The sequence below is a fragment of the Coregonus clupeaformis genome, chromosome 13 (assembly GCF_020615455.1).
Source record: "Coregonus clupeaformis isolate EN_2021a chromosome 13, ASM2061545v1, whole genome shotgun sequence".
NCBI lineage: Eukaryota > Metazoa > Chordata > Actinopteri > Salmoniformes > Salmonidae > Coregonus > Coregonus clupeaformis.
The window spans coordinates 13,274,899-13,289,650 of NC_059204.1; the positions used below are offsets into that span (position 1 = coordinate 13,274,899).

Sequence of the window (14,752 nt, forward strand, 5' to 3'; positions counted from 1 at the left end):
CAGTCTCTGCAGCACTTCACCAATCTGTGGCTTTATGGGAGAGTGGCCAGACGGAAGCCTCTCGTGAGAAAAAGGCACATGACAGCACATCGGGAGTTTGGAAAAGGCATGTGAAAGACACTGAGCATAAGGCAAAAGATTATGTCGTCTGATGAGACAGAAATTGAACTCTTTGGCCTGAATGCAAATGGCTATGTCTGGAGAAAACCAGGCACAGCTCATCACCCGTCTAACACCATCCCTACCGGGATGCATGGTGGTGGCAGCATCATGCTATGGGGATGCTTTTCAGCGGCAGGGACTGGGAGACTGGTAAGGATAGAGGGAACAATGAACGGAGGCAAATACAGGCAAATCCTTTTATTTATGAGAACCTGCTTCAGAGTGTCCTTCTGGCAGGACCTTAGACTGGGGTGAATATTGACATTCCATCAGGACAATGACCTCAAGCATACAGCCAAAGCAACGCTGGAATGGCTTCAGAACAAGAATGTGAAAGTCCTCGAGTGGCCCAGACAATGCCCAGACTTGAATCCCATTGAAAATCTGAGGAAGACTTGAAGATTGCTGTTCACCGCCGTGTGCCATCTAACTTAACAGAGCTTGAGAAAATCTGCAAGGAAGAATGGGAGAAAATCCCAGAATCCAGATGTGCAATGCTGATACAGACATACCCAAGACGATTCAAAGCTGTAATCGCCGCCAAAGGTACTTCTACAAGGTATTGACTCAGGGGTGTGAATACCTATCTAAATGAGATATTTCTCTATTTAATTTTCAATAAATTAGCTAAATTGTATCAATTTTGAATTCTGGCTGTAACACAACATGTGGAATAAGTCAAGGGGTATGAATACTTTCTGAAAGCACTGTATATGATCAAACGCTAACAAGAAGGCACACACACACAAACATATACACACACTTACAGATGTGCTCTACTTGCACATATACCCGCATACAGTACATGCGCACCCACATACCTGTACACACATGTTCCTGTATGTATCTTAACACAATAGTTACGCTGTTTGCCACTACCCTAAATCCTAAACATTATTTTATCTATCATTATTCAAATGACTCTAATTTAGCATCTCATCACAAAGTTCAACTAACCATCTCCCAAACCTCTATCCTATATCTCAGTCCCTCCTGCTGTCCCAGAGTGCTCTCTGTCGGGGAAGCCAGTTCTGAAAGGCAACGTCACGCTGAGCTGCAAGTCCAAGTCAGGCAAGCCCATCCCCATGTACAAGTGGCATAAGACCAGCCCCACGTCTGAAGTCTTCTTCTCTCCCATGCTCAGTGAGTAACTAACTGCAGTCTGACATCTGAAACATGGCGGTCAAGCTTTAGTAACCAACATCATAAGCAAAACCTTTTGGTTACTCAGATATACAGTGTATTTATTGTAAATGTCCTGTATTTCAGGGAGAGCTTGCTTTCTTTCTGCAATTTGATAACTTTGAACTTTGAGAGTACTGTAATAGAATGTTGTTCAGCCAAGTTGTTGTACACACGTAATGTGAGTTGCTCTGGATAAGAAATGTGTACAGTATGTACCATAAGCAAACGTAATGACAAAGCAGAGGGTATAATTTAATGACAAAGCAGAGGGTTTAATTTAATGACAAAGCAGAGGGTATAATTTTGACAATGGCAAAGGGATTTAAAAAAGTTACATGTGAATTGAGGCAATCAGTAGGCAATCAGGTCTCACTTTACATTAAGTGTCCTAAAGTTACAGGTACTATGTATTGTGTAACTACACAACCAACCGGGTAGAATGGTTGTGAGTGTGTTGTATCAATCTGTACTTAGTAATAAACTATACATACGTATGTGGCTACCATGTATCTATGTGGATTTAAGGACACTTAATGTGAAATGGAACAGGCAATCAAAAGGATTGTGCATAAACAAATCGGAGTTTCAGTTGGCATATCTGTGACATTGTTCTGTTTTTGTTTTGACTTGGAGATTTAGGGGCTAATCTGTTTGGGACTAGATTAAAGCACACATGAGGTTGAATCCTAATGTGACTCTGCTCAAATCACACAAAAAATCACAAACCCATAATCAGTGTTCCCATACTATTTCCTCTCATTTATGGAGTGCAAGAATTGGATAAGTATCCCACATTGTTTGGTAAAAAAAAAAAAATCTGGTTAGTAGTGATTTAATGATAAGGAAAAAGCGCATATGATCAATGCACAGTGTCCATATAAGGACAGCCGCAGTAATGACAGGACTGACAATGCTGTCCTAATATGGACACTGTATGGGTGTCAGTGGAGGCTCCTAGGAGGAGGAAGGGGAGGACCATCCTCCTCACTTTCACTTACTTAGCTAGCGAATGAAGCTAGCTAGTTTAGCCTACTCAAACACCCGGCTCAAACCGAGAGGGATGCTATGTTAGCTAGCTGGTTATGGCTATCCAACACTGGAACTCTTCCAAGTCAAGGTAAGCTTTTGGTTTTATTAATTTATTGCTTCGAGGCCCGCCTGTGTAACTGCTTGCTGCTGACTGTACACTGTACTGCATAATTGTATGTGGTTTACTAGCACATTAGTTCTAATAGCTATGTTAACTGACGTTAATATGGTGACAACTATGTAGGCTGTTTGTAGCGGTTATGATATGAAGGTTTGGCTTGGAAACTTTCTTTTCGCCCTCGTCACAGAAAGCTGATGTGTTGTGCACTGATGTTCACAAGCGAAGGGAAAAGGTGAGCGAAGGAGAGCGAGTAGATGCGAGAAGGAATACAATGATGAAAGGGATCATGCTGTTATGTGGCTGCTATGAAAGTGAACTATATTTGCATGTGATCAGGAATGTATTCATTCCGATGATTCTGTTGAAAAAGGTTTCTTAAGCAGACCGAAACGGGGATAAACATACCTGAATTTGTCCAATAGACAATCTCATTTGCACACCCTAGATCAGCTAAATGCAGGCAAGAGTGTGCAAGGTGATATTGAATGTGTCAATGTCTGTCACCTTGATTGCTCAAATGTACCTTGACCTGTGCACCTACCTACGTTGTAAACTTTCATTCATAGGCTAGGTTGTAGCAACCTCATGATAGGTATAGGGAACATTAGAGTATCATGTAGTAGCCTAAACCTATCGATATTACATTGAGCTGGGTGAATGGAATATGAATGACAGTCATCCAATATGCTGTAATAGAAATAAGGCCATGCTTATAAAAATAAAAATAGTCCTCCCTCATCTTAAATGGCACGACCACCACTGATGGGTGTGTGTCTGTGTGTGTTACAGATGAGAAGACAGGCACCCTGAAGCTGAGCAACCTGAGCAGCAACATGTCGGGGAAGTACATGTGTTCGGCCAGCAACACGGCCGGCACAGAGCGATGCTACATCAACCTGGAGGTCATCACCTGTACGTACTGTTATAGTACAACACTGGACACACAAGACTCACTATACGCTATGTGGGCCAGTCAGAATGTAGAGAAATGTGCTTCTTAAAACAGTTGACTCCTGGTACGTGAAATGGCTTTGAAAACCAGAGCATGTAGATACCAGAGCAAGTAATTAAGAAATGCATTTTAATTGGGACTGATGCACTGCCCTTCACTTAAATTGAGTTTTCCTTCATCTAATGTGCACCAAAAAATAATAATTGTAATGCACATTTACCGTTTTTAGATATTGTGTGTGTGTGCGTGCGCGTGCGCACTACCAGTCAAAAGTTTTAGAACACCTACTCATTGAAGGGTTTGACTTTATTTGTACTATTTTCTACATTGTAGAATAATAGTGAAGACATCAAAACTATGAAATAACACATGGAATCATGTAGTAACCAGAAAATGGTTAAACAAATCAAAATATATTTTATATTTGAGATTCTTCAAATAGCCACCCTTTGCCTTGATGACAGCTTTGCACACTCTTGGCATTCTCTCAACCAGCTAAAGTCACCTGGAATGCATTTCAATTAACAGGTGTGCCTTGTTAAAAGTTAATTTGTGGAATGTCTTTCCTTCTTAATGAGTTTGAGCCAATCAGTTGTGTTGTGACAAGGTAGGGGAGGTATACAGAAGATAGCCCTATTTGGTAAAATACCAAGTCCATATTATGGCAAGAACAGCTCAAATAAGCAAAGAGAAATGACAGTCCATCATTACTTTAAGACATGAAGGTCAGTCAATACGTACATTTTCAAGAACTTTGAAAGTGCAGTCGCAAAAACCATCAAGCGCTATGATGAAGCTGGCTCTCATGAGGACCGCCACAGGAATGGAAGACCCAGAATTACCTCTGCTGCAGAGGATAAGTTCATTAGAGTCACCAGCCTTAGAAATTGCAGCCCAAATAAATGCTTCACAAAGTTCAAGTAACAGACACATCTCAACATCAACTGTTCAGAGGAATCAGGCCTTCATGGTCGATTGCTGCAAAGTAACCACTACTAAAGTACACCAATAAGAAGACAAGACTTGCTTGGGCCAAGAAACATGAGCAATGGACATTAGACTGGTTGAAATTTGTCCTTTGGTCTGGAGTCCAAATTTTAGATTTTTGGTTCCAACCGCTGTGTCTTTGTGAGACGCGGTGTGGGTGAACGGATGATCTCCGCATGTGTATTTCCCACCGTAAAGCATGGAGGAGGTGGTGTTATGGTGTAGGGGTGCTTTGCTGGTGACACTGTCTGTGATTTATTTAGAATTCAAGGCACACTTAACTAGCATGGCTACCACAGCATTCTGCAGCGATACACCATCCATCCCATCTGGTTTGGGCTTAGTGGGACTATCATTTGTTTCTCAAGTGAGTGATGGAGTGCTGCATTAGATGACCTGGCCTCCCCAATCCCCCGACCTCAATCAAATTGAGATGGTTTGGAATGAGTCGGATCGCAGAGTGAAGGAAACGCAGCCAACAAGTGCTCAGCATATGGGGGAACTCCTTCAAGACGGTTGGAAAAGCATTACAGGTGAAGCTGGTTGAGAGAATGCCAAGAGTTTGCGAAGCTGTCAAGGCAAAGGGTGGCTATTTGAAGAATCTGAAATATAAAATATATTTTGATTTGTTTAACACTTTTTTGGTTACTACATGATTCCATATGTGTTATTTCATAGTTTTGATGTCTTCACTATTATTCTACAGTGCATTCGGAAAGTATTCAGACCCCTTCCCCTTTTCCACATTTTGTTATGTTACAGCGTTATTCTAAAATAGATTGAATTATTAATTTTTTCTCATCAATCTTCACACAATACCCCATAATGACAAAGCGAAAACAGGTTTTTAGAAATGTTTGAAAATGTATAAAAAAATAAAAAACGGATATCTAATTTACATACACTACCGTTCAAAAGTTTGGGGTCCCTTAGAAATGTCCTTGTTTTCGAAAGAAAAGTAGCATCAAATTGATCAGAAATACAGTGTAGACATTGTTAATGTTGTAAATCGCTATTGTAGCTGGAAACGGCTGATTTTTAATGGAATATCTACATAGGCGTACAGAGGTCCATTATCAGCAACCATCAGTCCTGTTCCAATGGCACGTTGTGTTTGCTAATCCAAGTTTATCATTTTAAAAGGCATGGCTTGGTTTTTGCTCTGACATGCACTGTCAACTGTGGGACCTTCATATAGACAGGTGTGTGCCTTTCCAAATCATGTCCAATCAATTGAATTTACCATAGGTGGACTCCAATCAAGTTGTAGAAACATCTCAAGGATGATCAATGGAAACAGGATGCACCTGAGCTCAATTTCTAGTCTCATTGCGAAGGGTCTGAATACTCAAAGTTTCTGGGAGACTACAGTATAAAATATATAGGACAAAAAATGCAATTAAGCTTCTTTAAAGGAAACATCAATAGAAAAGGGACGTTGGTTGGTGCTGCTCTGTTAATTCATTGACATTTAATTTAGAGGTTTAATTGTATTTTTTGTCTGTACGCTATCTTTACACTGCCACAAAGAAGACAGAGCTCTGCCTAGTCATTTAAAAACACTTAACGGTCACAGGCTGCTGTACTTTTACTGTTGGGTTAAGAGAGCTGGGTATCGAGTGAATGTAAGAACAAAATTAATGTACAAAAACATGCTGCTGCTGTAGTTTTATTATCGTTCGGACCGCAAAGGGTAAACTACTACAGCGTCTAAACAGTGTATTTTATTTAATTTCCCCTGGAGAGTGAAGGTACTATACCACAGATCTGTAGTGCAAGTGTGTTAATGTTGTGTGTATGTGCGTTTCCCCAGCGACCAACGCGGGGATGATTGCTGGGGCCACGGTGGGCTCTGTGCTGGGCTTAATCTTCATCATCCTCTTCCTCGTTTGTCTTCTGAGGAGAAGAAGAGACTCTGAGGATGACCTGGCCAATGACATCAAGTTAGACTCACCTTCACTATTGCTGTGTGTGTGTGTGTGTTAATTGTGATTGATGTGCACATATTTGTATACGATACAAAGAACATACCGTATGTATACTGTTGTATACCTGTGACCATGAAGGTGTGCGTGTGCCATATGGATGTCAGCCAGTCTCTCATCCCTTCTTGCCCTCCTCTCCACCCCTAGGGAGGACGCTCAGGCGCCCAGCCGCGTCTCGTGGGCAAAAAGCGGCGGCTCTGGCTCGGACGTAGTCTCCAAAAGCGGCACACTCTCCTCCATCACCACCACCAACAGGCCCCACCAGAGGGAGCCCCCATCCCAGCACCACCTCCAGCAGTATCCCCAGCACCCTCCCTCCGACACCGCCTCCATCATCACTGCCACAGGCAGCGTCTCTGGCTACCGCCTCGGGACGCGTCATGGAGCCTCCACACCCACCCATGGCCACGCCCTGCCAGGCTACGGCTTCAACACTACTACAATCCTGCCCCGCGGTCAACCGGCTAATTCTGCAGCACCCAGTGCCAATGGTAGCCCCAGAACACAGCACCCACAGACCTATACCCAGCCCCAGGCAGTGCCTCCGGCCCCGCGCCCGCCACCTCTGCCCACTGCCGTGACCGCGTCCAACATCTCCCGCATGGGAGGGGTTCCCATCATGGTGCCAGCTCAGAACCAGGCCGGCTCGCTGGTGTAGCACCAGTCTGTCATGTTGCAGTGTCCCTTTACCCTTCAACTGTACTTACTCACATATATTTTAAAAAGGAAAAAGAGCATTAACACTTGAATTGGCCTTCGAAGGTGGAGCATTTGACCCGCTCAAAATGCAGTGAGATCATTGGTAAGACCTTAAAAGAGACTGACTGAGTTGCTACACAAGGCAATTTTATTTAATAAAGTATACGGAAGTACATTTTATTTAAATGATTTTTATACTCATTATGTATACAAAATATGTATCTGGATTTCATACATTTGTGCGGTATTTAGTTTTTTTTCTATTGTACATTCAATCAGTGTATTTTTTACTTCGTTTTCCAATGCAACTATTTTCAAGTCATCGGTTTTTCTCTGACAAGATTGTATTCACTCGATCTACCACGTCCTATCAAGGCCATTGTATGATGTCACTTTGAAAACGGGGACTTGACAAGATCTCATGACGCATGGCACACACTGATGTGCAGCAAGAACAGTTAATGCGTAGATCCCCCGATTTACTTCTTTGTGCATTCCTGCAGATAGATATGACAACTAGATTATGAAGGACCAAATTAGTTTGAAGAACAGCATGTTATTCATTTTATTCTATCTATTTTAACTTCTCAAATGAGTATATTAGTGTAAAAATATGGTGGACTACTGCTGAATACCTGCCTAGCATCATGCAGTTAAGAGAATAAAATAACAGGGCATACTAGATTGAACATTTGCTACTACATTTTCTAAATGTAAAGTACACTTTTTGCCTTTTCATGTTCCTTGTATCAAACTTCATGCCAATTCTCTTTAGACACAGCGCTTAAAACGTAGCTATTTTACCGCATAGGAATATCTTCTCATATATTATATAAAATACAATTTGACACATTTTGTCAATTTCATGGAATTTAGCGGGTAAGAAAGTGGTTATATGGTTACACAATTGAGCTGTAATGATTTTGGGTCACTCTCTGCAAGGAAATTGTAAATAATATATTTATTTTGCTTTCAATTGTATTTGAGGCTATTCGTTGACACTTGTGACTGACTGGATACAAAAGCAAAGAGTTTCTACTTGTCAACATCCCAAGCTGACGACAAGTGTATTGATGGATATAGACCCAAAAGGCGTCAAATCAAATGAGTAAGATGAGGCACTTGTTTGAAACAAGGCATAAAAGAGAGTACTTAGGGGAGTGGGGTAAATTGAGCAGTTTGTTTACATTCAGAACCACTCCGTCAACGGAAATATGGTATTCTTTCTAACAAAGATGTCTACATATACAGTGAGGGAAAAAAGTATTTGATCCCCTGCTGATTTTGTACGTTTGCCCACTGACAAAGACATGATCAGTCTATAATTTCAATGGTAGGTTTATTTGAACAGTGAGAGACAGAATAACAACAACAAAATCCAGAAAAATGCATGTCAAAAATGTTATAAATTGATTTGCATTTTAATGAGGGAAAGAAGTATTTGACCCCTCTGCAAAACATGACTTAGTACTTGGTGGCAAAACCCTTGTTGGCAATCACAGAGGTCAGACGTTTCTTGTAGTTGGCCACCAGGTTTGCACACATCTCAGGAGGGATTTTGTTCCACTCCTCTTTGCAGATCTTCTCCAAGTCATTAAGGTTTCGAGGTTTACGTTTGGCAACTCAAACCTTCAGCTCCCTCCACAGATTTTCTATGGGATTAAGGTCTGGAGACTGGCTAGGCCACTCCAGGACCTTAATGTGCTTCTTCTTGAACCACTCCTTTGTTGCCTTGGCCTTGTTTTGGGTCATTGTCATGCTGGAATACCCATCCACGACCCATTTTGTCATGCGTCTGGTTGTAGCGGTAGGATGGAATCAGGCGCAGGACACAGAACTATAATAGCGAAGTTCTTTACTGGAACAACAATAGCAGAGCAAATCCTCCACGCAGGGAAGAGCAAATACCGGCTCACCAAAAGACAGCAAAACAACGAACAATCACGCACAACATAATGAGGGAACCAGAGGGTAAAATAGGGAACGAAATTAACATAATGGGTAACAGGTGTGCTCGTGTGCTCAATACAGACAAGACAAGTGTAACACAGAAAACATCGATCGGTGGCAGCTAGTACTCCGGTGACGACGAACGCCGAAGCCTGCCCGAGCAAGGAGGAGGGGCAGCCTTGGTTGAATTCGTAACAGTACCCCCCCCCCCCCCTCCTTGACGCGCGGCTTCAGCCGTGCGCCGGCACCGGCCTCGGGGACGGCCAGGAGGACGCGGAGCAGGGTGAGTCGGATGACGACGATGGAACTCCCTCAACAGGGAGGGATCGAGGATGTCCCTCCTGGGAACCCAGCTCCGAGATACTGCAGACCCCCCACCCGACGCCTCAAATCCAGAATGGAACGGACCGAGTATGCCGGTGCCCCCTCGATGTCCAATGGGGGCGGAGGAACCTCCCGCACCTCAGACTCCTGGAGCGGACCAGCTACCACTGGCCGGAGGAGAGACACATGGAACGAGGGGTTAATACGGTAATCAGGGGGGAGCTGTAACCTATAACAAACCTTGTTCAACCTCCTCAAGACTTTAAAGAGCCCCACAAACCGCCGACCCAGCTTCCGGCAGGGCAGGCGAAGGGGCAGGTTTCAGGTCGAGAGCCAGACCCGGTCCCCCGGTGCATACACCGGAGCCTCACTGCGGTGGCGGTCGGCACTCACCTTCTGACGCCTGGTAGCCCTTTGCAGGCGTACGTGGGCAGCGTTCCAGGACTCCTCCGAGCGCCGAAACCATTTATCCACCGCAGGTGCCTCGATCTGGCTCTGATGCCACGGTGCCAGGACCGGCTGATAACCTAATACACACTGAAAGGGAGACAGGTCAGTGGAGGAGTGGTGGAGGGAATTTTGTGACATCTCTGCCCAGGGGATGTAAACTGACCAATCCCCCGGCCGGTCCTTGCAATATGACCTCAGAAACCTACCCACATCCTGGTTTACTCTCTCCACCTGCCCATTACTCTCGGGGTGAAACCCTGAGGTCAGGCTGATCGAGACCCCCATATGGTGCATGAACGCCCTCCAGACCCTTGATGTGAACTGGGGACCCCGATCAGACACTATATCCTCAGGTACCCCGTAGTGCCCGGAAGACGTGTGTAAACAGGGCCTCCGCAGTCTGTAGGGCTGTAGGAAGACCGGGCAAAGGAATGAGACGACAGGACTTAAAACCGATCCACAACGACTAGGATCGTGGTATTCCCTTGCGACGGGGGCAGGTCCATAACAAAGTCCACCGATAGGTGTGACCACAGCCGTTGTGGAACGGGGAGAGGTTGTAATTTCCCTCTGGGCAGGTGTCTAGGTGCCTTGCACTGGGCGCACACCAAACAGGAGGAAACATAAACCCTCACGTCCTGAGCTAAGGTAGGCCACCAGTACTTCCCACTAAGACAGCGCACTGTCCGACCGATGCCAGGATGACCAGAAGAGGGTGACGTGTGAGCCCAATAGATCAATAAATCGCGAACATCAGACGGAACGTACACACGACCCACTGGACACTGGGGGGGGTAGTGGGCTCCGTGCGTAACGCCCGCTTGATGTCCGCGTCAACCTTCCATACCACCGGTGCCACCAGACAAGAAGCTGGAAGTATGGGAGTGGGCTCCCTGGACCGCTCCTCTATGTCATACAACCGGGACAGAGCGTCTGCCTTAGCATTCTGGGAACCTGGTCTGTAGGATAGGGTGAAATCAAAACGTGTGAAAACCATGGCCCACCTTGCCTGGCGAGGGTTCATTCTCCTCGCCGCCCGTATGTACTCCAAGTTGCAGTGGTCAGTCAAAATGAGAAAAGGGTGTTTTGCCCCCTCAAGCCAATGTCTCCACGCCTTTAGAGCCTTCACAACAGCTAACAGCTCCCGGTCCCCCACATCATAGTTTTGCTCCGCCGGGCTGAGCTTCTTTGAGAAGAAAGCACAGGGGCGGAGCTTTGTGGGCGTACCCGAGCGCTGAGACAGTACAGCTCCTATCCCATCCTCGGACGCGTCCACCTCGACTATGAATGCCAAGGAGGGATCCGGATGAGCCAGCACAGGAGCCGAAGTGAACAGTGCCTTCAGGTGACCAAAAGCCCTGTCCGCCTCCGCTGACCACCGCAGGCGCACCGGTCCCCCCTTCAGCAAGGAGGTAATGGGAGCTGCTACCTGACTGAAGCCCCGGATAAACCTCCGGTAGTAGTTGGCAAACCCTAAGAATCGCTGCACCTCCTTAACCGTGGTTGGAGTCGGCCAATTACGCACGGCTGCAATGCGGTCATTCTCCATCTCCACCCCTGACTCGGACAGGCGGTGTCCTAAGAAGGAGACGGACTGTTGGAAGAACATACATTTCTCAGCCTTGACGTAAAGGTCATGCTCCAACAGTCGACCAAGCACCTTGCGCACCAGAGACACATGCTCGGCTCGTGTAGCGGAGTATATGAGAATATCATCTATATACACCACTACACCCTGTCCGTGTAGGTCCCTGAAAATCTCATCGACAAAGGATTGAAAGACTGAGGGAGCATTCATCAACCCGTACGGCATGACGAGGTACTCATAGTGCCCAGAAGTGGTACTAAATGCCGTCTTCCACTCATCCCCTTCCCGGATACGCACCAGATTGTACGCGCTCCTGAGATCCAATTTGGTGAAGAAGCTCGCCCCGTGCAATGACTCTGTCACACTAGCAATGAGAGGTAGTGGGTAACTGTACTTTACAGTTATCTGATTGAGACCTCGATAGTCAATGCACGGGCGTAAACCTCCATCCTTCTTCTTCACAAAAAAGAAACTCGGAGGTAGGGGAAGTGGAGTGCCGAATGTATCCCTGTACCAGAGATTCGGAGACATATGTTTCCATAGCTGCCGTCTCCTCCTGTGACAGAGGATACACGTGACTCCGAAGAAGTGCAGCGCCCTCCCGGAGATTTATCGCACAATCCCCCTGTCGATGGGGTGGTAATTGAGTCGCCTTCCTTTTACAGAAGGCGAGAGCCAAATCGGCATATTCGGGGGGAATGTGCATCGTGGAGACCTGGTTTGGACGGAAACACCTACACACCTCCCCGAGCACTGACGTGACCATCCCTTGAGAGCCCTCTGTTGCCACGAAATATTGGGGTCATGAGTTGCTAACCAGGGAAGCCCCAGCACCACGGGAAACGCAGGCGAATCGATCAGGAAGAGACTGATTCTCTCCTCATGACCCTCCGGCGTTTCCATCCGGAGTGGAGCTGTAACCTCCCTAATCAGGCCAGACCCTAAAGGGCGACTATCTAAGGCCTGTATGGTGAAGGGCACATCAACAGGCACAATAGGGATCCCTAATCTACGTGCAAACAGACGGTCTATAAAATTCCCAGCTGCGCCGGAATCTACAAGCGCCTTATGCTGGGAATGTGGGGAAAAGTCAGGAAATCTAACACACACACACACATGTGAGCAACAGGGAGCTCTGGGTGAGTTGGGTGCTTACTCACCTGGGATGGTCCACCAGGGCCCTGCCTGCTGCCTCGACTCCCTGAGGACCCTTTCCAGCACTGACCAGCAGTGTGTCCTCTGCGGCCATAGTTGGTGCAGGAAACAGTCCCCTTACCGGTCCCCCTTACATCAGCACCTCCAAGCTCCATGGGTGTAGGTTCGGAAGTGCTGGGGGATGGACTGGACGGACCCTGATCCGGACGACCGCAGGTGGCCAACAGGTTATCCATCCGGATAGATAAGTCTATCAGCTGGTCCAGGTTAAGAGTGGTATCCCTGCAGGCCAGCTCCCGACGAACGTCCTCCCGTAGGCTGCATCAGTAGTGGTCTATCAGGGCCCTCTCATTCCATCCCGCGCTGGCTGCCAAGGTTCTGAAGCCCAATGCGAAGTCCTGTGCACTCCTCTTCCCCTGTCTGAGGTGGAACAACCGCTCTCCCGCCGCTCTCCCCTCCGGTGGATGATTGAATAGAGCCCGGAAATGGCGGGTAAAGTCCTCATAGCGCACAGACTCCGCATTTATACCTCCCCACTCCGCGTTGGCCCACTCGAGTGCTTTCCCCGACAGACAGGAAATGAGGGCGGACACACTCTCGTATCCCGAGGGAGCCGGGTGGATGGTTGCCAGGTAGAGCTCCACCTGGAGCAGAAACCCCTGACACCCGGCAGCTGTTCCATCATATGCCCTCGGGAGCGAGAGCCGAATCCCACTGGCACCAGTGTTAGAATGGGTGGACAGCGACGTGGGGGGAATTGGAGGAAAAGGAGATGTTGGGCAACCTCCTCTCTCCCGTCGCTCCATAGTGTTCAGAACTCGATCCATAGCTGTGCCCAAAGTTTGTAGCATGGTTGAGTGCTGCTGGATGCGTTCCTCCTCTGAGCTTGAAGGAATGGACGTGCCTGCTGACTCCATTACAATGGTGCGTGATTCTGTCATGGTACTGGGTGTAGCGGTAGGATGGAATCAGGCGCAGGACACAGAACTATAATAACGAAGTTCTTTACTGGAACAACAATAGCAGAGCAAATCCTCCACGCAGGGAAGAGCAAATACCGGCTCACAAAAAGATAGCAAAACAACGAACAATCACGCACAACACCATGAGGGAACCAGAGGGTAAAATAGGGAAACAAAGTAACATAATGGGTAACAGGTGTGATCAATACAGACAAGACAAGTGTAACACAGAAAACATCGATCGGTGGCAGCTAGTACTCCGGTGACGACGAACGCCGAAGCCTGCCCGAGCAAGGAGGAGGGGCAGCCTCGGCTGAATTCGTGACACATTTTCAATGCCCTGGCTGAGGGAAGGAGGTTCTCACCCAAGATTTGACGGTACATGGCCCCGTCCATCGTCCCTTTGATGCGGTGAAGTTGTCCTGTCCCCTTAGCAGAAAAACACCCCCAAAGCATAATGTTTCCGCCTCCATGTATGACGGTGGGGATGGTGTTCTTGGGGTCATAGGCAGCATTCCTCCTCCTCCAAACACGGCGAGTTGAGTTGATGCCAAAGAGCTCGATTTTGGTGTCATCTGACCACAACACTTTCACCCAGTTCTCCTCTGAATCATTCAGATGTTCATTGGCAAACTTCAGACGGCCCTGTATATGTGCTTTCTTGAGCAGGGGAACCTTGCGGGCGTTGCAGGATTTCAGTCCTTCACGGCGTAGTGTGTTACCAATTGTTTTCTTGGTGACTATGGTCCCAGCTGCCTTGAGATCATTGACAAGATCCTCCCGTGTAGTTCTGGGCTGATTCCTCACTGTTGTCATGATCATTGCAACTCCACGAGGTGAGATCTTGCATGGAGCCCCAGGCCGAGGGAGATTGACAGTTATTTTGTGTTTCTTCCATTTGCGAATAATCGCACCAACTGTTGTCACCTTCTCACCAAGCTGCTTGGCGATGGTCTTGTAGCCCATTCCAGCCTTGTGTAGGTCTACAATCTTGTCCGTGACATCCTTGGAGAGCTCTTTGGTCTTGGCCATGGTGGAGAGTTTGGAATCAGATTGATTGATTGCTTCTGTAGACAGGTGTATTTTATACAGGTAACAAACTGAGATTAGGAGCACTCCCTTTAAGAGTGTGCTCCTAATCTCAGCTTGTTACCTGTATAAAAGACACCTGGGAGCCAGAAATCTTTCTGATTGAGAGGGGGT

General features: G+C 46.7%; 1 protein-coding gene across 1 annotated transcript in view; it reads left to right on the top strand.

Annotated features, from left to right (window-relative positions):
- The window catches only part of LOC121579315 (endothelial cell-selective adhesion molecule-like), a 58,724-nt gene extending 50,315 nt beyond the window's left edge, over positions 1-8,409 (top strand). Inside the window, exons 4-7 of the mRNA XM_041893806.1 lie at positions 1,150-1,305; positions 3,287-3,409; positions 6,250-6,379; positions 6,569-8,409. Of these exons, the coding sequence (XP_041749740.1) occupies positions 1,150-1,305; positions 3,287-3,409; positions 6,250-6,379; positions 6,569-7,079 (920 nt within the window). The 3' untranslated portion in view covers positions 7,080-8,409. The remainder of the gene's footprint in view (positions 1-1,149; positions 1,306-3,286; positions 3,410-6,249; positions 6,380-6,568) is intronic.
- The last annotated feature ends 6,343 nt before the right edge of the window (positions 8,410-14,752 follow it).